The 25,215-nt window shown below is 43.6% G+C and overlaps 1 protein-coding gene and 1 pseudogene across 3 annotated transcripts in view; both read left to right on the forward strand.

Moving 5' to 3' along the window:
* Positions 1-25,215, forward strand: part of ZC3HAV1 (zinc finger CCCH-type containing, antiviral 1) — a 64,105-nt gene that overhangs the window by 34,337 nt on the left and 4,553 nt on the right. The window contains exons 4-12 of one of the 2 annotated variants that reach the window (XM_079786813.1): positions 182-1,465; positions 1,965-2,051; positions 3,419-3,539; positions 5,280-5,454; positions 9,251-9,371; positions 13,093-13,195; positions 19,077-19,167; positions 19,935-20,065; positions 20,430-20,560. In XM_079786813.1, coding sequence (XP_079642939.1) covers positions 182-1,465; positions 1,965-2,051; positions 3,419-3,539; positions 5,280-5,454; positions 9,251-9,371; positions 13,093-13,195; positions 19,077-19,167; positions 19,935-20,065; positions 20,430-20,560 — 2,244 coding nt within the window. Of the gene's footprint in view, positions 1-181; positions 1,466-1,964; positions 2,052-3,415; positions 3,540-5,279; positions 5,455-9,250; positions 9,372-13,092; positions 13,196-19,076; positions 19,168-19,934; positions 20,066-20,429; positions 20,561-25,215 lie in introns of both variants that reach the window. The other variant, XM_079786812.1, reaches the window with a different exon arrangement.
* On the forward strand, positions 14,873-19,066 carry LOC307108658 (biogenesis of lysosome-related organelles complex 1 subunit 6-like; annotated as a pseudogene). Its single transcript has one exon. The product of its transcript is annotated as a biogenesis of lysosome-related organelles complex 1 subunit 6-like (transcript).

Genomic DNA, 25,215 nt, shown 5'->3' on the forward strand with positions numbered 1-25,215 from the left:
TCCCCAGTGGGGGCACATAGGAGGCAGCTGATCAATGTCTCTCTCATTGGTATTTCTATCTCTCTATCCCTCTCTCCCTCTCTTCCTCTCTCTCTAAAATCAATAAAAACATATATATATATTTTTAAAAAGAACTCAAATCATTTTAACGCTACTTTTCATTGTTTTTGTCTTTTCCTAGGTCCTTCACATAACCGGGACCCAGCATCTAGAGGCAGAAGCAAGAGTAGAGACCGATTCTTTCACGGCAGTCAGGAATTCCTTCCATCTGCCCCAGCTTCAACCGAGACACCCGGCACACCCGGTGCAGACCAGATCGGCCGCAGGTCTCCCCAGGATGATGTGCCTGTAGAGGATCTCACCTGCAAGTTCAAGCATTTGGGAAGTCAAGATGGCCCTCAGCCTTCCTCAGCCTCACCCAAGGCCACCAATCTGGGAGGAAGCGGGCCAGTGGGAGGAACCCGAAGGTTTTCAGAGAATGGCAGTCCAGAGGGCCTCTTCTATGGCAGTACCACCAGCCATCACCTCACTTCTGATTTACCACCAGCTTTCAACCGGAAGGTGCCCACATCCTGGCCGAATGACCAAGACACCAGTAGAGAGAGTTCGTTTTTTCCGAGTCAGGCTGCCTCCTACTCTCCTCTTGGTTCTCTGCAAACATCTGAAACCGTGACCACCAGAAAAGGTGTGGGCATGCTGTCCCCGGGCCATATGAATATCGAGGGCAGAAGTGGGAATCCAGAAGTCCAGCGTTTCCCACTTTCTAATAATAATTCGGATGGAATGGCCACAGATACCCCGTCCACGAGATCTTTAAATTACAAAACCACAACCAGTCGACAGAGGGAAAATTCATTACCTAGGAATCAGGAAATCAGAGCCACTCACCCTATCGTTGTAGATGACAGTAAACACAGAGAGCAGGTATTTTGTGCTAGTAAATCTGTCCACAACACAACAAACGGCTCTACTAAAGTTACATTTGAATCTTCTGATGTCCCTGATTTCGACTTAACATCAGCAGTCAGAGCCAGAGCAGATAAAGATATGTTACGCTCTACAAGTCAGAATCTGAGACCCCAGGCCCTGCGCACACTGGGGGAGACCACTGCCTTCACATCAGTGAGCACTCTGCCCAAGGTACCACCTTTGACACCAAATGGCTCTACTAAAGTTACATTTGAAGCTACAGATGTCCCTGATTTCGACTTAACATCTGCGGTCAGAGCCAGAGCAGATAAAGATATGTTACGTTCTACAAGTCAGAATCTGAGACCCCAGGCCCTGCGCACACTGGGGGAGACCACTGCCCACACATTAGTGAGCAATGTGCCCAAGGTATCACCTTCGACACCTTCCTCAAACAATAGAGCTACAGCCTCTGAGGCCCAGGGTCGGAACTCTGCTCAAATGCCTGTCACCTCTGCCAGTGAGCTTGCCAGGAGGACACCCGGCTATGCGCTGAGTAAGTCACTGAAGGACAAAAAGGGGCCCCACGTCATGTCTGCAGCAGAGCGCTGTGGCTGGCAGTTTCGCTTAGGATGTTCCCCAGCAGTTATTAACCCTTTGCACTCGCTTGCTTTTTTCTCGATTCCTTTATTCTAATGCTAACCGTGTCGAGTCACACTCGACATCCGAGTGCAAAAGGTTAAAAGGCATCGAGTTTTAGAGGGGTTTGAGTTAAGGGGTGGTACTGGTAAGGAGACTGACTTAGAAGATGGAAGGACCTACCAGTAGAAGAGTACGGAATAAACTGCTACATATATTGAGAACAGGAATAGTTTGACCATGGTTTAAGAAGTCGACATCACTGTCATGTTACCCTAATATTCACACTTGTTTTCATGGAGGGCTTATTATGAGCAACACATAACAAGGATATTCTCTCCCCTTGTGAGATCAGGTGCTTTGATTTTTGGTTTAAAATTAAGATCAGCATATATGCATCCTCTTTTGTTTTACAGATTCTGCATCTGACGTCGCAAATACCGTGGATGATCCTGGTTCAAAGGAAATTTGTCTTGGCCATCTGTATAAGGGTTGTCAATATAGTGAGTAACTTAAGGTCTTTCTAGAAGTGGAAACTATTAATAGTGGTATGGCTAACATTTGCTAAGCATTTACTACGTGTGAGGCACAAGGCTAAGAACATTACATACATCTTCTTTAAACTTTACACCAACCCTAGAAATAGGTTCTGTTGCTAACCCATTTTATAGATGGGGAACCTGGAGACATGCAGATGTTATGACTTTATATATACAAGTAGCCAGGTTGGGTTTTGACCCTAAACTGCCCAGCCTGCCTGTGTTCGTCACCAATGCATGCTATTACACTTTCTTCTTTCACAATTCAGTTCTAGGTGAAATATTATGCTCAATCAGGAACCCATCTTTTCATGTACTAAAAACAAGCAAACAAACAACAAGTTCAAAAAACAAAGGAATTCTAACAGACACCCTTTTCAAAGTTCATTTCCTGTCATTATTTAGCACTAGAGGCCTGGTGCACAAAATTTGTACATGGGTAGGGTCCCTACGCCTGGCCGGCGATCAGTGCTGATCAGGGCCTTCTGGCTGCCAGCCCGGGCCTTCCTTCCCCAGCTGCCGGCTGGTGGCTGGGGCCTTCCTTCATTCCGCGCCGCCCCCTGGTGGTCAATGCACATCATAGTGAACAATCAAACTCCTGGTCTCCCAGTCGAACTCCTGAGGGGACACTTTGCATATTAGCCTTTTATATATATTGATTGTCCCTCTTGTGGCCATGCATATTAAGCCACCTGTGCTCCACAGGCCCAGTCATCTGTTGGTCATTCCAGCTGAAGAGCCACACCTGGGCACTGTCCCCTCCCACCAGGCATCCTATAGAAATTATTCCCATGGGACTGTGCTTGGGACAAATTCCTGTCCTCTCACTTTTATATCTCTTCCTCCCCTTCCTACCTCTGTCCCAGGCTTGGACATCATGTCTGATTTTGTTTGCTTGAGGATTCTGCCCTGTGCTCTCTAAATCTAAAGTCTTTACCTTAAATTTTTCTTTTTGTCATAAAAATACATATAACAGATTTTAAAGATATTTTTATTGATTTCAGAAAGGAAGGTAGAGGGAGAGAGAGATATACAAAGGGTAAACTGTACATTTAGAATGACCTCGGATCTTCATGTGGGTAAAGGGACTTTTTGGGGAGTGGAGAATAGTTGTTTTCTGATGAGTCTCCGTGGGTGATAAAGGAACCTGGAAATACGGTGATGGGGCAGTGCAGGCAGCAGCCAGCATGCGCAGAGGTGACGACAGACAGCATGTGCCTGCCTGCGGTCCTGGCTGCGTGGGAAAGGCAGGCCTTGATGGGAACGTCGGCAGAGGCCTTAGTTGAATTGGTTACAGTCCCACTCAGCCCTCCTCTCTGTCTTTGTAGAAGGGTGCAACAAGGTTCACTTCCACCTGCCCTACCGGTGGCAGGTGATGAATGAAAACACCTGGGTGGACCTCCAGCCCATGGAGAATATTGAGAAGGCCTATTGTGACCCCCAAATCTGCAGGTAAGTTGGTGGCTGGACTCTGGCTTGTGAGATTCACAATATCATCAAAGGAAAGCATAGTGTTAGGCTTATGAGAAGAAGACACAATTTTCCTTCAGAATCCCGTTCAAGTTTTAGATACAAACAGCCAACGCCTACTGAGTTAATGGGGAAAAAAAAGGGTGGATTTGAAGTCACGCAGAGCCTGGATAATCCCAGGGATTCTGAGAATATTTGCTGACTCACGCAAAGTAAACAGTGACACGGTTATTAGTTTAGTTAATATTTGTCATTGTGTCATGCAAATAAACACCATGCAAAGGCCGGTTTATATTTCTGTCAGCTTATGAAAGAACTACAAAAAGTACTAAATGATTACCTCAAAAGAGCCTTTGGTTTAATTTCACAGTTTTAGAATATGATTTGAGCAATTTCATATAGTTCCAGTGCAGAATTTTGTTGTAAATGTTAGCATTTTATAACTTCCTTTTTGTTTGCTGTTTTCTTTCTCTTATACCCTGATATCTCTGATTCTGTCAGGGCTGAATTAGGTGATACCACATATGAACATATTTATAAGATGCATCCTAGTTTAATAAGAAAATTCTTTGGGGGGAAAAAAATCTCATTTCATCATCTGCAAGTTTAGTGAATTTTTGGTGGAGATTCTGTTGCTGCATTTGGCCACTAGGGGGTGGAATCAGCTATTTTCTTGTTTGTAGGTGAATTTTGCCCCCCTCCCCAGATAAATTTGAAGTAGGGTTTCTTAACCTTAGCACTATTTACTTTTTGGCCAGAAAATAATAATAATAATAATAATAATAATAATAATAGTAATTATTATTATTATTTTTTTTGAAGGGGGTTGGTATAGCTGCATTGCTGGCCTTTAACCACTAGATGTCAATTGTGATAACCAAAATGTCTATAGACATTGCCAAATGTCCCCCTGGGGACAAAATCATTCCTGGTTGACAACCACTGATCAAGGAGGTGCTTCTTGGAGCAATAATTCTCAAGCATTTTGGTCTCAGGACCCAACCCTCTACAGACTTACAATGTTTTGAGGATCCCAAAGAGCTTCTGATTATATGTATTATAGCTATCCATTTTATCATAGTAAAAATTAAAACAGACAAATTATTGATTCATTTAAAAGTTAAAATCATTACATTTTAATATAAATAACATTTTATATAACTATATTTATATAATTATACAGTTATATGCACATAACTATACCTGTAGATATGTATAACTAAAAATAAGCGTTTTCCAAAACAAAAATTCATTGAGAAGAATGACATTGTTTTATATTTTTGGAAATCTATTTTGAAATCACACATGATGTGGCCTCTTGAAAACTCTACTGTACACCTGTGAGAATACGTAAGTGAAAAAGGCACGTAATGTCTTAATATTTTATGAAAATAACGTTGACCTTGCTGGCTTCTCGAAAAGGTGTTTTGATAAACAATTGAAAAAACTGACCTGAGTTTCTAACTCACTTTCTAACCCTGAACCAGTTTTTTTTGTGTGTGGGCACAGTCTTATTTGGGATAGTTTTTGAGGAAAGAATGGATTTTGTGATACTATTGAATATGTGGGGTAGGCAAGTGACATTACCTCTCTGTGTTTTAGCTGAAGATCCCTTTCAGCTCTAAAATAACAATTCTGTGCTTTTGTTAGGGAAGACCGGATTGTAGAAAACAGAGGTCAGTGAAGCATTTTGATTAACTTTAAACTTTCCCCCCCTATCAGCATTCCTTTCGGAAATTTAAAAATCAATTTCCAGAAAATGACTTGTGGTTTTAATCCCATCCGACGTCTCTCCACACCTTCGTCTGTCACGCTGCCGGATAATTCTGTCTTCACCACAAAATGGGTTTGGTATTGGAAGAGTGGATCTCACAGATGGGTTCCGTATGGGGAGAAGGTGAGTTCCGTTCCTCCCCTGGAGGCGCGTGGTTTTAAACTTGCCAACTCCAGGGGGAAACCATTACTAACATGTTTGACGCCTTCATGGTCACCCATGGAGAGTGGATGTGGAGGAAGTGGTGCTTTTTACAGTATACCCAACTGTATTGGCATTGTTTTCGCAGGCATGGACTGTGATTGCAATTATAAACAAAGACATATATTATTTTTAAGAAATCGCTTGAGACGTGAGTCCGCTGCATGCCCCTCTATCCCCACTATCAGGGACTGGGGTGGGACCTTGAGATAGCTTTCTATGTATTAGTCATAGCTGTACAGATCACGGCTACCAGCCAGAAAACAGGGACAGTGGAGAATCAGCAGGCTGACACACAGGGTCTCTAGGGCTCCCAGTCTGAATTCAGACGAACTTGAAAAGCTGGACCTGGAGCATTTGGGGCGCACCCACACAGGGACATGCTAATTGGGGTACACATTTAGATAAGCAGAGCTTCTCTCTAGTGTGTGGCGAGCCGGCACGGCCATGGCATACTCAGCCCCAGGGCGCCTTATGTGCCACGCCAGCTCAGCCAGGTTCAGCGACCCTGAGAGGGGGCGGTGAAGGATTGAGAAAAGACAGACGAGAGAATGCAACCTGGGTCTCGGTGGGACACTGCCTCTCTGATGGAGAGATAGCTACATGGACTACAAGCCGTGTCTGTATTTTATAGCCGATGCCACGAGGCAAAGTAAGGGCGTGGTCAAGATGTTTATAACTTTCTCGTGGGTTTCGATCCTACGCAATTACATGCACCTGATCAAGCTTTGTTTACTCGCAGCCTATATCACTTAGGCACGTGGGGCCACGTGTCCGGACCATGGGTTGAAGCTCACAACTACAGCTGTTGGCTATAATTGTGCTGGGAGGGCTCTGCCCTCCAAGCTGGGACTTGCACGTGGCCACGAGAGGACTGTGCCCTCTCATTAGTCCGAGGCTTGAACCTGTCCAAACACTGTAGCCGCTCTCCACACTAGTGTCCCTTCCTCTTTTTGATTCATAGGATTAAAAAGAGAGAAAGAGAGCCCAGCCCGGCTGACGTAGCTCAGTGGTTGAGCATCGACCTATGAACCAGGAGGTCATGGTTCGAATCCCAGTCAGGGCACATGCCGGGGTTATGGGTTCGATCCCCAGGGTGGGGTGTGCAGAAGGCAGCCGATCAATGATTCTCTCTCATCATCGATGTTTCTATCTCTCTCTCTCCCTCTCCTTTCCTCTCGGAAATCAATAAATATATTTTTAGAGAAAGAGAGAGAGGGAGCATACTGAAGCAGCCAATGAAAACAGAGTGATGAGAAAGAGATTAAAAAAAAAAAAAGCATGAGATTAAGTTAAAGCCAAAGACGAAACGGGCACAGGAACACCCGCGTAAGGTTCGACACAGTGAGAAGTGGATGAGCGTGAATCTGGCCCGGAGCTGTCTGGCTGCCAAAGCAAACCGAGAGACAAGCTGCCACAGGATCCTGTGTCTGTTTGGGGAGAGCACACCGGTTCCTCAGGGGAAGCACCGCTTTCGCTGTTAAAGGGGCCTGAGGAAAGCATCTGCCTGGGGCCGGGTAGAAGGGACCGGGAGTGCCGTGGCCAGAGGTTCTCCACAGCCCAGGGCTTCCCAGCTGTCCTAGCCTCTGGCACAGGTTATCAACAACCTTTCCCGGAACCCCAGGGAGCACAGGAGTAACAGAGCGGCCCTGGGGAGTAGGGTAGGGGCTCAGAGCTTGGTGTCTTGACCCCTTCCTTTGTCCCCTCTCTGCTGCGCTGGCCTTGAGCACCTTGGGGTGAAATCTCCTTTGACATTGAGCTTTGTACAGGTTCTGATGATCAAGCCAAGGATGATGTCAACGTGCAGTTTCTTTTTAAAAAATATATATTTTTATTGATTTCAGAGAGGAAGGGAGAGAGAGAAACATCAGTGATGAGAGAGAATCATTGATCGGCTGCCTCCTGCACGACCCCTACTGGGGAATCTAACCCACAATCTGGGCATATGCCCTTGACCAGAATCGAACCTGGGACCCTTCAGTCCGCAGGCCGACACGATCCACTGAGCCACGACCGGTAGGGCAAAGTGCAGTTTCTTAAAAGTGACTCTGTGAGGTGCCTGTGGAAATGGAAATTACAAAGTCAAGTTAATTAGCTTTGGTTAAAATGAACTATAGGTCTCAATGGTTCTTATGTCAAATAAGTGAAGTTTTCAGTAAGCTAAGGGAAAAGCGTTGGGGAATATTTGCCTTTTAATGACATCAGGTTTCCAGAGATTAAAGGTGGGAAGAATGGGTGATCTCAGTGAGAACCTGAAAGAGATAGTAAGCATTAAACAGGACATAAAAACCATAAGAAAGAACCAGTCAGAAGTGAAGAGTACAATATCTGCTAATAGGGGCTTACAGGCGGAGTCTGCCGGTGGGCTGCTGTGAGCGTGCCCTCCCACGTCCCGCGTGGTTCAGGGTTCAGGTTCAGGGTTCGGGCTCTGGAGGAGGCCACACGCAAATGAAAGAGACTAGACAAGAAAATATTAATTTGGGAATCGGGGGCCAGTCGGAAGCCCAAGAGAGGACTCAGCTTTGCTCTGGCCTTGCCATCCTTTTTATTCAGGTCTGGGGTACACCCATAGCCCTTAGGCAGGCAATTCCAGAAATAGCTGGATGATAGCCCAGCAGCAAGGATTTACATTAGACTAAAAGGTGGAAGTTGCTTCAGCTCCGTGGGTCTCCACCGGACAGTGGGTGCTTGGCTCTGACCCTTGCCAGAGCCTCAAGGTTGACCAGCCTTCCGGGTTCCTTGTCCACACCTCTCTGCCAGTGAAGGCAATGGGCGGCTCCCAACAGGCTGCCACCCCTGCCATAGATGGGGACAGTGGAACGGTGGCCTGGCCTGCCTCCTTGCTAGAGCCGACATGCTTCCCTTTACCCACCATTCTGATTTCAGGCCCTTCATAAATGTCTTGAGGCCTGAGAGTATGTCTTTATATTTCAGGGGTATTTCTAGTCCCTTTCATTATAGTCTCTGTCAGTGGTAAATTCCAGTGTTGTGGACTAACTAGAGACTTAGTCCATTGTATTTGCTTCCTCGGGTTCAGGTGAGCAAATACAGAGCAGGAGCGGTGGGTCACTTACGTTTGGACAGCAGTGCACCCACCGGAGCTTTACCTGCTTTCTCGTGTGATGGGCTAACGGAGCCACCAGGGTCTCCTTCATGCTAGCGTGCTGGGGTCTGTTAGCAGGCAGACACGATGTCCGTACGTTGGGTCTGAGTTGCTTGGTACACTTGGAAGGTGTAAAAAGATGATTGCAGCCCTAGTGGGTTTGGCCCAGTAGATAGAGTTTTGGCCTGCGGACTGAAGGGTCCCAGGTTCAATTCCGGTCAAGGGCACATGCCTGGGTTTGCAGGCTCATTCCCCTGTGTGGGGCGTGCAGGAGGCAGCCGATCAATGATTCTCTCTCATCGTTGATGTTTCACTCTCTCTCTCCCTCTTCCTTCCTCTTTTATATTTTTAAATATAAAAATATACTTAAAAAAAGATTATTGCAAAGAGCTATATTTTTACGGCCTCCACCAAGTGTAGTTCCTACAGGGTAGACTGTTCTCTCCCGGTCCTGGGATGGAGAAAACCATAAAAGGGGAGCCTTTATGATCTGGTCTGGGAGGCAAGACAACCCCTCTTTAAATCCCAGGGCTAAAATAAAATTACGGAAGATACAGTGGTAGAGATTACTTAAAAGCCTACCATGAAGTCTTTAATTTTTTTTTTTTTAATTAGGGAGACAATCAGCAAATTTCGAGCATCGATTCCTCATACCTGGAGTCTGTCTTCCTCTGCACTCCGAGGGGCATTGTGCCGTTTCAAGCGGGTTCTGAGAACTTCGAGCTGAGTTTCCAAGGTAAGAGTCTGCGTTTGGCAGTGGTGCCCGTCGCTGGAATGGGCACGAGTGGACCTGCAGGGTGGGAGCCGAGAGGATGTGGGTTCAGGGTTCTTTTCACAAGACCAGCAGTGTGGGGGGGGGCGTGGAAGCCAGGGGCCGTCAGAAGACCCATGCTCTAGTCTTGGCTCTGACATACAGTAGCTATGTAACCCCGGGAACAGCCCCTGGCCTCTCTAGGCCTCAGTTCTCTCATCTGTCCAATGGGGGGCATTGGGCTAAGTGGTTTCTGGGGGTTACTTCCAGCTTCACCATTCTAAGTTTCAGATTCTGGGCATGCTGCTTCCCAGCTGAGGCATAATTTTCAGGGGCTGATGACGACAGTGGAGACCTGGGCCTGTGGGTGTCTTTAGGGTCGTAGAACCTTGCTGATCCTCTCAGGCCTCATCCTCTAGGTCACTGTTTGGTTTCATCCATCACGTTTTCTAAAGAGCTGCCTTCTGCTGTGCTTATCTGAGCCACCGTGGCAAGGTCTTCTGGTCGGCTTCTACCCCTCTGTCTGTGTTTTTAGTAAGAAATCAGGGCCGCGCTGCCCTCCCTGTGAACGTGCGGGCCCATCAGCTGCACCCTCGGGACACTCCCTGCGGATGGTCACATGCTCGGTCCTTCAGGGCCTGCCCTGCAGGTGCTCTGAAAGAGGTAGAGGAGACTTGCTCAAGTCCTCAAAATGCCCCGGTGGTACCTGAGATTTGGACTCTGTACTAATTAATAGTGTAGCTTTGAAGGACCTATTATACCAACATTTTTGAAAAACAACCTGGCAATACATATTAAGTAATAGTAAAATGTGCTTGGTTTTTCATCTTCTCAGGAATATTTCTTTCTTTTCTTTCTTTTTAAAAATATATTTTATTGATTTTTTACAGAGAGGAATGGAGAGGGAGAGGGATAGAGAGTTAGAAATATAAATGAGAGAGAAACATCGATTCAGCTGCCTCCTACAAGGGGATGTGCCCGCAACCAAGGTACATGCCCTTGACCAGAATCGAACCTGGGACCCTTCAGTCCACAGGCTGACGCTCTATCCATTGAGCCAAACCGGTTAGGGCAGGAATATTTCTTTCTTTATTTTTAAATATTTCTATTGATTTTTAGAGAGAGAGGGAGAGAGAGATAGAAACATCAATGAGGAGAGAGAATCATTGGCTGCCTCCTGCACGCCCCCCCCCCCCCCCATGGGGATTGAGCCCACATCCTGGCATGTGCCCTGACTGGGAATCAAACCGTGACCTTCTGATTCATGGGTCGATGCTCAACCACCACTGAACCACACCGGCTGGGCTCTTTTTTTTTTAATATGAAGCACTTCACGAATTTCTGTGTCATCCTTGCACAGGGCCATGCTAATCTTTTCTGTATTGTTCCAATTTTTGTATGTGTGCTACTGAAGTGAGCACTCAGGAATTTTTCTAAGGAAATAAGTCATTGGAAGAAAAAGATAAAGCTATAGGCAAGAAGATCTTTATTGCAGCCTTATCTAAAGAACTAAAACAAGAAGTGGCTGAACAAATTGGGGCATTACATATTAGTGGAGTAATGGGTACTTGTTAAAATTCTGATTATGAAAACTGTAGTAAAAGCAAAATCTGGTATTGTTAAATGAAAAAGGCAGGACCCCCAATTTCTGTTTCTGCACTTTTCTATTTGTATGTTAAAGAATCTAAAATGGAAAAGATTTTTATTTATTTTTATTGTTTAAAGTATTAAAAATAGTAGTGCAAAAAATGGAAAAGATTTTTTAAAATGTAATGTGCATGCTAGTGCAGCAATGTATGTAATGGGACCAAGACTAGAAGGCAATAGAGATAAATAAAAATCTCTTCTGTTGGATGATGAAATGAAAAATGGCTTAAACATTTCCCCCCCTTGGTTGGTAGTCTATCATTTAGAGTTTGTAAAAGTTGTCTGGAGCAATATGATCAGTAATTTTGTTCACTTGCTTCAGAGAAAGCAGTTCAGAGCAATTTACTGGGTCCGGACTCCTTTTCTCTTATTTCTTATTCTTACATTCTCTCATTCATTAATCGGATATTGGAGCGTCAGCTGCGTGCCAGGCACTGTTGTAGATGTGGGCAAACTGTGCATTTTCAGAAAGTGCTCACGGCCACGGGGAAAAGAAGCAGTGTGGTGAAGCAGCGAGAGAATGGGGGAGTGTTGGGATGCGCCTGCTTTTATGGGAGGAGGAAACTTTGAAAGGGAGGGTGCAGCCCACCAGGAGAGGGAAGACTAGCACTTAAGCTGTACGCCGTAGACAAGCCTGAGGTTTCAAAGAACAGCAAGAAGGTCTGTAAGAGACGAGAGCGGGCATAGAAACTTGGATGTTTTATGAGCTGGAAATCAGGAGAAGGTTGTGACATGATCTGATTTGCCCTGTTTGCTCTTTTTGTTGTTCTGTATGTTTGTTTCATTTTACATCAACTATACTGAGTCATAATTGCCACAATGAAATGCATGCATTTTGAGTCTGCCATTGGATGAATGTTGACAAATGCATGCAACTTCTATCCTCATCAAGATAGAGAACTGTCGCCCTGACCGGTTTGGCTCAGTGCATAGAGCGTCGGCCTGTGGACTGAGGGGTCCCAGGTTCGATTCTGGTCAAGGGCATGTACCTTGGTTGCGGCGGCACATTCCCAGTGGGAGGTGTGTGGGAGGCAGCTGATCGGTGTTTCTCTCTCATCGATGTTTCTAGCTCTCTTCCCCTCTCCCTTTCTCTCTGTGAAAATCAATAAAATATATATATTTTTAAAAAAAGATAGAGAACTGTCTCAACAATCCAAAAAGTTACCTCATGCCTTTTTGCCATGAGTCTTCCCCTGCCTCCAACTGCTTTGCTTTCTGACACTATCGATTTGTTTGATCTATTCTGAAACTTCCTATCAAGAGAATCTTTTAGTGTGTGCTCTGTCTACAGCTGGCTTCTTTCACTCACAATAATGTCTTTCAGATTTAGCTATATTGTTGCAGGTATAGTAGTTCTTCCCTTTTCATTGCTGAGTAGTATTCCATTGTCAAGATCTATCATGGTGTGTTTATCCATTCACCTCTTGATGGGTATTTGGGTGGCTACTGGGAACATTCAACTGCAAGTCTTTGTGTAGATACAGGATGTCATTTCTCTTGGGTAAATTCCAAGGAGTGGGATTGCTGTATCACATGGGCAGTGCATGTTTATAAGAAAAGAAAATCATCGTAGCAATATACAAGGATTTCCTCTTCAACGCAATCACTCTGGTTAAAGCTTGGATCTAGGTCTACAACATGCATGAATTGAAAATGACATTTCACACTTGATGTAGAAAAAAACCTTCAAAATATATAATTATGTTGTGTAATGATATAGCATCATTAATGCCAGGTTTAGGGCAGCTTACATGGATGATGTCTTGTTATCTGGCTACCCTAGCTCTCTTCTTTACCACCTGACTTTGATTTATTGCTAAGATTAGATTCATTGCTAAAAGCTATTCACCTCTTTGTTTTCTGGGTCTTATAAAAAGGGCAGTGAAGTTTACAAGTTTTTATTATGAGCAATTTCCATCCAAAAGGCTTTTCTCTTTTTTATACATATACTGGTCAGACATGAATATTTGCTGTTTTACTAGCCTCTGAAAAGTAACAATAAATCATTTTCTAGGATTAACCCTTAATTCTTATTGGTTTTCTTTTTTTCTGTATAAAGGGATGATGCAGACAAACATAATTTCCAAGACCCAAAAGGATGTCGTCAGAAGACCAACATTTGTGTCTGCCCGGGAAGTGGCGCAGATGAAAAGTGGGCCAGAGTAAGTGTTGTGAGGCAGTGCTTGCTGGCAGATGTTTGAGGCGGTCACGCACTGATCCCATCGACCCACTCGCATTTGGAGCCTGTTTTCTTCTTTTTTTAAGATATGTTTTTATTGGTTTTAGAGGGAGAGAGAGGAAGGGAGAGGGATAGAGAGATAGACACGACTGGGAATCGAACTGGTGACCTCTTGGTTCATGGATCGATGCTCAACCACTGAGCCACACCGTCTGGGGCTGGAGCCTGTGGTCTTGACGTTCCTGCTTGCATTCCATTGCAGCTCCCTTTTGCGTTGCCTGTGAGTGAGGTGTTTTGAAGCTGCGCCGTGTGATGGGAAGAAGACTAGTGTAGGAAATCTATCTCTAACTTATAGGGGACTTTGGGCAAATCTCTTCACTACCCTGGGGCTCTGCTTCTGTAGTTGGGAATGGCTGGGTTACTGGGGTGTGCCTAGAAAAGGATCGAAAGTGCTGAGTGTTGTTTGCTGTGGGTTCTTGTGTGTCTCCTTAGTTTTGCTGAGAGAATTTATAAAGGTGGGAGGCCGTGGAAGAAATGGAAAGAAAAAAGGGTTGAGGGAGCTGAGCAAGGGGATTTGGAGAAAGAAAAAGTTGTCTGACAAAGGGGATTTTTAAAGGAAATTTTGCTGTGGGGGATTCAATGTAACCCTTCTCTGTGTGCTCATGAAACTCAGTAAAATCTACATTATCCATGAACATTTTTGGAGTTGGATTTTTTTTTTTTCAGAGTGATGTGTGATTATGTAAAACAGATTTCAAGCCTGGCTGGTGTCCTCAGTGGTTGAGCGTCAACCCATGAACCATGAGGTCTCAGTTAAATTCCCGGTCAGGGCACATACCTGGGTTGCTGGCTCAGTCTCCAGTAGGGGGTGTGTGGGAGGCAGCCAATTGGCGATTCTCTCTCATCATTGATATTTCTATCTCTTCTCTCCCTCTCCCTTCCTCTCTGAAATCAATAAAAATATATTTAAAACAAGACAAAACAAACAAACAAAATAACAGATTTCAAGGTGGGTGCAAAATCAGAGTGTTCTAATTAGGTTCTTTTGGTGGTAGGAATTAAGATATTTCGTGAGAGAGGGAATTAGTTAAAGAATAAACATGGTGTCATAAGGAAAACATTTTACAAGAGTTCAAGGATGGGGAGAACTGAGCTCTGTCAGGGCCTCCGGAGTGGGAGTCGGTTCCAATTCTGCTGTAGAACCTGAGCAGCCTGGCTCACAGGTCCTTGCCTATACCTGTACTTGTGACCAGGTTAACAGTCCTGACTCTTTTTTTTTAAGTTTTCTTATTGATTTTTAGAGAGAGAGGAAGAGAGAGGGACAGAGAAAGAAACATCGATGTGAGAGCAGAACATTAATCAGCTGCCTCCTGCACTTCCCCTACCAGGGACTGAGCCTGCAACCCGGGCACGTGCCCTGACCGGGAATTGAACCTGTAGCCTTTTGGTGTATGGGATGAAGCCCAGTAAACGGAACCACATCGGATTTCCAAATACTTTTCTCTGGCTAGTGCCAGACCATTTTAACCTCAGAATTTCAGTCTTCATATTCCTTTAGCTTTACTTTCTGCCACTACTGCCTAATTTTCTCTGAATTTCTTTTTTTTTTTTTCTGAAATGACTTAAAATTTTATTTTTCAATTACAGTTTACACTTAATATTATTTTGTGTTAGTTTCAGGTGTACAGCATAGTGGTTAGATAATCCTATACTTTACAAAGTCTTCCCCTTGATATTTCCAGTCCCCACCTGGCACCATACACAGTTATTACAATATTGACTATGTTCTCTATGCTGTACTTTACATCCCTAGTGACTATTTCATAACTACCAATCTGTACTTATTATTGATTTCAGAGAGGAAGGGAGAGGGAGAGAAAGATAGAAACATCAATGATGAGAGAGAATCTTTGATCAGCTGCCTCCTGCACACCCCACACTGGGGATCGAGCCTGCAACCCGGGCATGTGCCCTGACCGAGAATCAAACTGTGACCTCATGGTTCATAGATCAATGCTCAACCACTGAGCCACACTGGCTTGGCCCAATCTGTACGTATCTATCCCTTCACCTTTATCATCCAGCCCCCCAACCCTCCTCCCTTCTGGCAACCATCCGTCTGCTCTCTGTGTCTACTATGAGTCTGTTTCAATTTTGTTTGTCTATTTATTTTGTTCTTTAGATTCCACATATAAGTGAAATCATATGGTATTTGTCTTTCACTGACTGACTTATTTCAGTTTCATAATACCCTCTAGGTCCGTGCTGTTACAAATGGGAAGATTTCAATTTTTTTCATTATGAAAAATTTCAAAGTTAAAGTAGAGAAAATTGTACAATATATTCCAATGTGTTATTGGGGGGTATATGGAGAAACCCAACTTCAATGAGTGTCAATATTTTATCATTCTTGTTTCATCTATCTCCACCATCATCTCAGTTTTTCTTTTGTTGAAATATCATGTAAATTTCACACATCCTATCATTTCACTGTAAATACTTCAGGTGTGTCTGTTTTAAAAACATTACATAATGCCATTAACCCACCTAGCAAAATTGACAATGAGTCCTTAATATTATCTAATATCTATCTAGTTCAGGGGTCCTCAAACTTTTTAAACAGGGGGCCAGTTCACTGTCCCTCAGACCGTTGGAGGGCCGGACTATAGTTTAAAAAAAACTATGAACAAATTCCTATGCACACTGCACATATCTTATTTTGAAGTAAAAAAACAAAACGGCAAAAACACCCGCATGTGGCCCGCGGGCCGTAGTTTGAGGACGCCTGATCTAGTTCATGTTCTATTTTTCCCCATTGTCTAAAAAATGAGTTGATATATTCCAATTTGTATCAAAACATGGTATGAATGCCCTAGCTGATTTGGCTCAGAGGATAGAGCATCAGCCCAAGGACTGAAGGGTTCCAGGTTGGATTCCAATGATTAGTGACATACCTAGATTGCAAGCTTAATCCCTGGCCCTGGTCAGGGCAAGTATGGGAGGCAACCAATTGATGTCTCTCTCTTATATCAATGTTTTCCTCTCTGCCTCTCCCCCTCCTTTCCACTCTCTCTAAAAATCAATGGAAAAAATACCCTTGGGTGAGGATTAATAAAAACCAAACAAACAAACAAAAAAACAACAACAAAACAAACATCATATGAAAATATCCTTTTCTAGATTTGTCTCTTAAGCCTATATTAATCTACTACAGTGTCTCCTCCTCGACCTTTCTGTTAAACCTTACCCGGGGATCGAATCTGCAACCTTTTTGGTCTACAGGACGATGCTCCAACCAACTGAGCCACCTGTCCAAGGCCACTTTTTTTTTTTTTTTTTTTTTTTTTTTAAGAAACCAGGTGATTTGTTGTAGAGAATCTTCCAAATTCAAAATATAGTGAATTGTATCCTCATGGGGTTGTGTGTAATTCTGTGAATTAATGGTTAGATTTAGAGGACTGATTAGATTCAGGTCCCCTTAAAAACATTTTTTTTTAGTGTTTTTTTTTTAAATATATCTTTATTGATTTCAGAGGATGAGAGAGGGAAAGAGAGATAGAAACATCAATGATAAGAGAGAATCATTGATTGGCTGCCTCCTGCACATCCCCTAATGGGGTTCAAGCCGGCAAACTGGGCATGTGTCCTGACCGGGAATCGACCCAGCAACCTCTGGTGCATGGGTCAACTCTTAATCACTGAGCCACACTGGCTAGGCCAGGTTCCCTTTTTGGTCAAGAATCTTATATAATAAAAGGCTAATACGCAAATTGTCCCCTTGACTGAGTTCAATCGGGAGTTCAACCAGGGGGCGGGGCTGGCTGGCCAACCACCCGCAGCCCCTCCCCCCAGCCAGCTGGACCCCAACCGTGTACGAATTAATGCACCAGGCCTCTAGTATTTTATAAGTGGTGCTTTCTACTTATTGTCACGTATTATGAAGAGGTCCATAATGTCTGATTGCCCTCTCTTAAGTGATGAAGATGGGAGTGTGGGTTCGTCATTTCAATCTGGTCCCTCCATTATAACATTCTTTATCTGATCTCCTACTTTATGGTTTTAGTAGCTATTGAAGGTCTTTGTTTAGATCTGTTATTTCCTGAGGGGCTACAAAATGGTGTTTTTCTAATTCTCTCAGTTCTTCTGTAATTAATAGCTGTGATTTGTCTATAAAGAAGACTTTTTCTCATGCATGGTTACCCTAAAATACAGTTCATAGGCAGCCGGATTCTTTGCCCTGTACCTTTAATATCCTTACATGTTTATCATTTGACAAAGAAGCTGGAGGACACATTTACTTAATGCTAACAAATTAGGACTTTAGAAAGTTGAGCAGAACTATAAAAAAGAGCCCTAGCTGGTTTGGCTCAGTGGATAGAGCGTCGGTCTGATGACTGAAGGGACCCGGGTTCAATTCTGGTCAAGGGCACATGCCCGGGTTGCGGGCTTGAGTCCCAGTTGGGGGCGTGTAGGAGGCAGCCGGTCTATGATTCTCTCTCATCATTGATGTTTCTATCTCCCTCTCCCTCTCTCTCTTCCTCTCTGAAATCAATAAAATATATATATATATAAAAGAATCAGTGCTGATTCATGAGTGTCCCTGGGCTGCGGAGGTTGGACAGGGTCCTGGTGGGGCCACCCAACAGTCTGGGGGCCCGGGAGCGGAGCCGGGTTTAAGTGACCCTTCTCCAGATGAAGGGTTAATAGAGGACCTGACTGTAGAAGACAACGCTGTGGAGCAACTGGCAGAAGGATTGCTTTCTCGCTTCCTGCTGGATCTGCAGAGATCAGAGCAAGCCCTCCAGGGACTCACACAGAACCAAGGTGTATTATTTGACACACGAGAACAAGAGAGATTTCAAAATTTAAAGAATGTTACTCTTTGTTGGGATATTAATGCTTTGTTCACTGAAGCCAAACACTATCATGCCAAGTTGGTAAATATAAGGAAGGAAATGCTGGTGCTTCACAAAAAGACATCAAAGTTTAAAAAAAGAGAAAAAGAGCACTTAAACTGCAGCAGAAGAGGCAGAAAGAAGAGTTGGAAAGGGAACAGCAATGAGAGGAGGAATTTGAAAGAGAAAAGCAGTTAACTGTCAAACCAGCGAGGAGGACGTGAAAAGTTGAGTGTGTGTGTGTGTGTGTGTGTGTTCTTCCTTCCCCGTCCCACGTGCTTTGCATTTAAGACGACCTAAGTGCCGACTAAAGTTGAGGTGGTGCCTCCTACCATTGTGTCCTGATTTGAAATCCTTCCAGGAGTGCCGTCTCTTATGTTCGTTTTAGCCCTTTAAGAAGCTGCTTCTCCCCCGGCCTCCCCCTTCAGTAAAAGACAAAATGTCACTTGGTTGGATATTTATGAGTAATTTTTCAATTTCTGTTTTGCTTCCTTTTAAAATTCAGTATTTTGGCCTTGAATCATATATGAACTGGAAAATGGTTTGCTTGTTTTTTAATAGTCTAGACTTTTAAGTGGTTAAAAATTAGCATGAGTGTTTTAGTTTCTTAATAATGGTGGAATTAAGTTTTAGTTTCTTACTTTATGAAATGACTTGCCTCTTTTGGAATACAATGCTGGCTTTTGGCAAAAAATATAAAACCAAGAGAATCAATGCTTTTTTACACTTTAAGTGAATGGGAAAATAGCATTTAATTAATTTACCAAAGTTGGAATAATTTCTGCATTTTTCAAAAAGCATGATTGCTGGTACATCTGTATCAGAAATATGCAGGGATGTAGTCCAAATAAAAATACAAGGAGAAGATTATCTGAGAAATCTTTGCTTAGTGGCTGGAAGTTAAGGACAGAAAGTACTTGGGCCCATGGGACAGGGGGCAAGTGAATTCTTCCTCTCTCTTCTTCGTAGCCATCAGCCGGCACAGACCCTGCCAGAGCCTGGTATCTCGATATTTCTTCCTCAGCAGGAGCCTCCCTCCTCACCACTGAATGGATATGAGGTACTTGGTTTTTACTTCTCAGTGGGTGGCTGTGCGAAGGTGGGGGAAAGCACTTGGCTACAAATGTGTGTATTTGTTTGAATGAAAGAACGAATCGCTTCTGTAAAACTCTGGGGTCAAGATTGAAAGGTGGGTGGCTCCATGGTGATCATGTCACTTTCCCAGGGACGACTGCCCTGTACCGGGAGCCTTGTCTCCAGAGTCCTGCCACACAGGATCTCCCTGGGGCAGACCCTCTGACCACCCTGTGAGATAGATGCCAGTACCTTACTTTATGGGCGAGAAAACTGGAACTCAGAGAGTGAAAGTGACTTGTCCATTAGTTGGCGTTCAAAAGCTGGTTTCAAGGGGAGACACACAAACTGTGCCTCAGCACGTCACCGGGTGCGGCTGGGGCACGACTTCCTCGGTCGGTCGTTGAGCCTGCGCATCATGCTCAAGCTCGGGGTCCGGGCTGCTTTGCTCGGGCTGCAAGGACACCCTCGATGGCCCTGAACTCGCCAGGTCACTGGACTAACGCAGGCACCTTGGGGGTCTCCCTTTGCCTCTAGGCATAATGCTTCGTTAGCCATGTCAGCCTGAACAGTGCCAACTAGTTAGTTCATCGCTGGAATAAACTGCCAGACAGGGCAACCTAAACCAGCTTATCCCACCTGCTGTCAGAGGCCTGGCAAGGATACTCAATGGCACAGGGGGCCACATATGTGGCCACAGCATGCTTTAAATGTGTCCTGTTTCACATTTTTACATGTAAAATTTTTTTTCAGTTGTCAGAGATCAATAGCTATTGCTCGGAATATGCCAGAGTAAGTGGGTATTTTAGATCGACGATGAAACACGTCAAGATTGAAAAGATCAAGAAGCTCAAGAATCCACGGCTCTGGGATTCCTTTCAAAGGTTGGTGGCCATGTGACCAAGTTTCTTCACAAAGAGTTTAAAGGGCTGAGTTGAGGCCTGTCCTTGAAGATGTGTAGTCACTGGTTTCTTTTAGCAGTCAGCAGTTCCTTCGATCTCTAGTTTTCATTGTGTACACTGGTGCTTCTCTCTTTCAGCGTTAGTTTTGTAATCCAATGATTTCACGTGTCTGTCATTTAAAAGTTTTCACCCACTTTGTTTTCTAAAGCTGTTTTCTTAATGTAAGTAGCTCCATTCCGAACGCTAATGAAATGTTAAGGCAATTAGACTCTAGTTGGCATTAAGGTTGTTAACCGGTGTGGGAGAGGAATGTTCTCAGAATTAAGTTTCACATTTCCTGTTTTAGGAAAAAAATGGAGATGAAGGTCCACGAAACAAACCTGTTTTGTGCCACAGACCGCGCTCACGTAAATTCTATCTGTGCGAATAATTTTGACTGGATCTTGCACGGGACTCCTGAAGCCACCTATGGAAAAGGTTTGTGCTGGAATAGAGAAGCCTGGCTCGTAGGTCACAACGCGGGCTGTGCATTGCTTCTGTTACGAGGTTGTGCGATTATTTTGTATTAACCAGAAAGTCGAAAGTTTCGTAGTCCTGGAGAGAAAATAAGCTCACCTGCCTTAAGTGCCCAAATTAGAGGGGTAAGTTGACTTGGGAACTGATTGCCGCACCTTAGTCCTGCTCCTGTCTTCCGTTTTCGGAAGAGAAAACTTCCCTTTTTCCTGAAACACCTTAATTCTCTGAGACTCTTTGATCTCATACACAATTGCAAGCTACACCACCTGTTGGCTACATTGTCCACCATTATTACTCAGTTCTGGCTGTGGCTCTTTCTGACCTTGTTCATCCCATAGAAGCCACATGAAGTAGCCTCCATTGCCACGAAGAGGTGCTAATAAAAGATGGGAGCGGAGGCCTCTCCGTCTCAGGCCATGCTGGGTCACCTGGGGACTGAAGTCACACAGGCCTGTCCTCACATGAAGTCGTTTCAGCTCTTTCTGTTTGCTCCTAACCTCCTTCATGCAGTTCTTAGAAACAAAACCAACAAAAAAGCAAAGTCTCTCGTCTTCAAGGAACATGTAATAGTTTATCAAGGTTCAAAGTGGGCTCAGTTCATACAGCTAAGATTAAAATCATACACGCACACCTCAAAAAAGCAAGAAGCCAATTAGTCCGTCAACAAATATTTTAAATTGATTTTTTAATGTCTTTTTTGATTTAGAGAGACATGAAGGGAGAGGGAGAGAGAGAGAAACATCTATGTGAGAGAGAAACATCGGTCGGCTGCCTCCCGCACGCCCCCGACTGGGATTTGAGCCTGCAAGCTGGGCATATGCCCTGACTAGGAATCAAACCAGCAACCTTTCGGTGCATGGGGTGATGCTCAAGCAACTGAACCACACCCTCCTGGGCAGTCAACAAATATTTTTGAGTACCTGCTATATGCTAGATGTTGGGGACACAGTGGTAAACAAGTTAGACATGCCCTCCCCTCCCCAATTATTTCACATAATTAATAAAACGATGGCATGTGCAGCTGCTGTGGAAGAAAAGAAGAGGTCCTGTGGACACCTAACCCAGCTGGAGAGCGTTCCCAAGGAAAGGCAGATAGGGGTTCATCTGCCCCCTAGAGCAAGTCAGCATGTAGAGTAAGGGACACGTGATGGAAAGTATGGCCACACGGCAGATTTTAGACTTGACCCTAAGAGCATCGGAAGCTAATGAATGGTTTAACTTTGAGAATGACTTGATGAGAATTTCATATGTTTATTAAATTTAAATGCAGAAAGTGGGTAACCATCTTGAGTGAGATATAACATATGTGAAGTTTAAGGCCATCAGTTTCTCAAAGTCTATGTCAGAACTCCGATATTGATTTTAGAAGGAAATACAGAGCCCTGGCAGCATGGCTCTGTATTTCCTTCTAAAATCAACCTATGAACCAGAAGGTCACGGTTCGATTCCCGGTCAGGGCACTTGCCCAGGTTGTGGGCTCGATCCCCACTGGGGGGCGTGAAGGACGAAGCCAATCAGTGATTCTCTCTCATTATTGATGTTTCTATCTTTCCCTTTCCCTCTCTGAAATTAATAAATATATATATATATATATATATATATATATATATATATATATATATATAAAAAGAAAATGGAAATACAGTATATATGCCTTCCCATTATGGCTCTGATTGTGACATACGTGGGTGCTCAGTCTGTATCTCCTCTTTTATAAATAGAAGGGTGCTGAGACCCTCTGAAACAGATGTTAATGGCTTGATAGAGTTACTCCCTTGCTGTCATTTTTCCTTTAACTTGGTGAAAGAGGAGACTTGTTGACAGCCAAGAAAACACCCTGTACAGCTAGCACGCGGTCTGCAGTTCTCACAGAGAGGCAAGGTGTTTCTCAAGGAACTTTGTCTTTTCTCACGCCTCCCTCTCTTGTGAGATCAGCGAGTGAGTCTTCTGCTCAATTTGTCTCTTGTTACACAGAATTAGGAGGTGTTTTTGCTTTGTTTGTATTTATTTTGAACTAGAGGCCTGGTGCATGAAATTCGTGCACTGGCGGCGGGGGTGGGGGGGTGGGGTGGGGGGGAGGGTCCCCTCAGCCCAGCCCAGCCCAGCCCAGCCTGGACCCTTGGGAGCTCCTCAGAAGCCACTTAGTCTTATTTCAGAAACAGTGGTGTTTTTTCAGCCCAGGAAGTTTGGAGTGTGGCAGTGAAGAGATGCTAGAGGCAGGTGACAAGAAGAAAGTGAACAGCTTTTAAGTGGGGGAATGAGGAAAAATGATTTGCAAGATGCAAACACAACATTTTTTTCTCATGCTGTGGCCATTTGTACGGGAGTAAATGGCTCTGTCCACCTTAGTAACTCCAGAGGACTGCCCTATGTTGTAACACCATATGTCAGAATTACATCTACTTCTGATGTATCAGTAAAAGAAGGGATAAAATGAGTCTGTTCTATTTTTTAAATCACAGAAATGTATATGCTGTAGAAAGATTTCTTTCCAAAATAGCTTCAATTGAATAGAAGTTTTAGAATATTGACATAAGAGGAATAATTCTTTGCAGACACTTAAGAAATGAGGTATGACCACTATGATGTAGCGAGATGCATAGTGTGATCCAGAATATGCAGTGGGTATTTGTTACAGGATGTTTTAGAAGCACTTATTTAGAAGTGCTTTTGATAATAGCAAAAAAGTGAAAGCAGCCTATGTATTTCATCAATACAGGAATAGTTATGTTAAATTATACGTCCATATAGTGGAATCCTATACAGCCATGAAAAAGAACGAGGTGGAGTTAGGTGTACTGCCATAGCAAGATTTCTAGGACTAAAGCAGAAAAAAGGTTGTAGAACAGTTCATATTGTATGGTTGTATTTATGAAAAAACAAAACAAAACCATATTAGCTTAAATGTGCATATCTGTATGTAAATGCCTAGGAACAGGTGTAAGAAAATTCCCACCAAGCTGTTAACTGTTTGTGAAGGAGAGTGGGAGTGGAAATGGTAGGTCAGTATAGTCAGACTATCATTTAAAAAGAAAAAATACACACACACACACACACACACACACACACACATATATATATATACTTTCTTTTTTTTAAAATATATTTTTATTGATTTCAGAGAGGGAAAGGGAGAGGGAGAGGGACATAGAAACATCAGTGATGAGAGAGAATCACCGATTGGCTGCCTCCTGCACGCCCCACACTGGGGACCGAGCCTGCAACCCGGGCATGTGCCTCTGGCTGGAATCGGGCCAGGGCAATACTTTTTTATTGACTTCAGAGAAGAAGGGAGATGGAGAGGGAGAGAGATAGAAACATCAATGATGCGAATCATTGATTGGCTGCCTCCTGCACACTGGGGATTGAGCCTGCAACCCAGGTATGTGCCCTGACTGGGAATCGAATCATGACCTTCTGGTTCATAGGTTGATGCTCAACCACTGAACCACACTGGCCGGGCCGGACTGTCATTTTTAACTCTAAATATTGTTGAACATCATTTACCCAGAATATCCAGTAGCTTACCTATTCACGATAAGCAATATTTCATGCATTCAAACATCTGAATTACAAAAAAAAAACACAGCAAAAAATAATAAACATTTGCAAAAAACTATTAAACATTTGTTACTATATATACAACAAATTCATTTTACTTATTATTTTTTGCATAGAAATCAGACTTTTCAATATATACTCATTTCATTTAAAAGGGCAGAAAAGGCACTAGCCGGTTAGGCTCAGTGGATAGAGTGTCGGCCTGTGGACTGAAGGGTCCTGGGTTCAATGCCCGTCGAGGGCACATGCGTGGGTTGCGGGCTCAATCCCCAGTGGGGGAGAGTGCAGGAGGCAGCTGATCGATGATTGTCTCTCATCATTGATGTTTCTCTCTCTCTCTCTCTCCTTCTCCCTTCCTCTTTGAAATCAATAAAAATATTTTAAAAAAATAATAATATAAAAGGGCAGAAAAGCATGTGGCAATGATAAAAATAAAAATAGGAAAATTTTATTTGTCAGGAACTTGTTGATCTGCTGAGTATGGAAACCTCAGTGATTATCAGAGTGTGTTTTAGAGTTGAGGATGAGGAATCAACTGTCTTTGAAAAGCTCTGCCAGGGTTAATGGCTTGCTCATTCTATACCTCTTCCTGTCACATTTTTCACAACCTTACTATCAGTAGTAAATGACCTTTGTCCCTTACAATATTAAATGGCCTTTGCTGGAAGATCTTTGGTTCATCAGTTATAAATCAGCTCACCCTGCATGAATTGCATCGTGTGATATCGCCACTTGGTCATTGCACCCAGTGGCTCTCACCATCACAGTGAGCCCTGCACACTAGCAACTGTTTCTGTTGTTTCAGTAGGATTATGCAGTGTATTCAAGTTTACTTGTATAATAAACATTTTTTAAATGCAAAGGAAAGCTTATAAGTATCAGTAAGGTATTGATTGTGGACATATACTTAGTCCAGTGACTTTTTTCAACCTTTTTCATGTCATGGCGCACATAAACTAATTGCTAGAAATCTTTGGCACACCAAAAAAAAAAAAAAAAAAAAAGTATAATTTTGATTCATCCACACCAGACAGCTATGGCTGTGTTGGCTACTG

This window comes from Cnephaeus nilssonii, assembly GCF_951640355.1.
Source record: "Cnephaeus nilssonii genome assembly, chromosome: 12".
NCBI lineage: Eukaryota > Metazoa > Chordata > Mammalia > Chiroptera > Vespertilionidae > Cnephaeus > Cnephaeus nilssonii.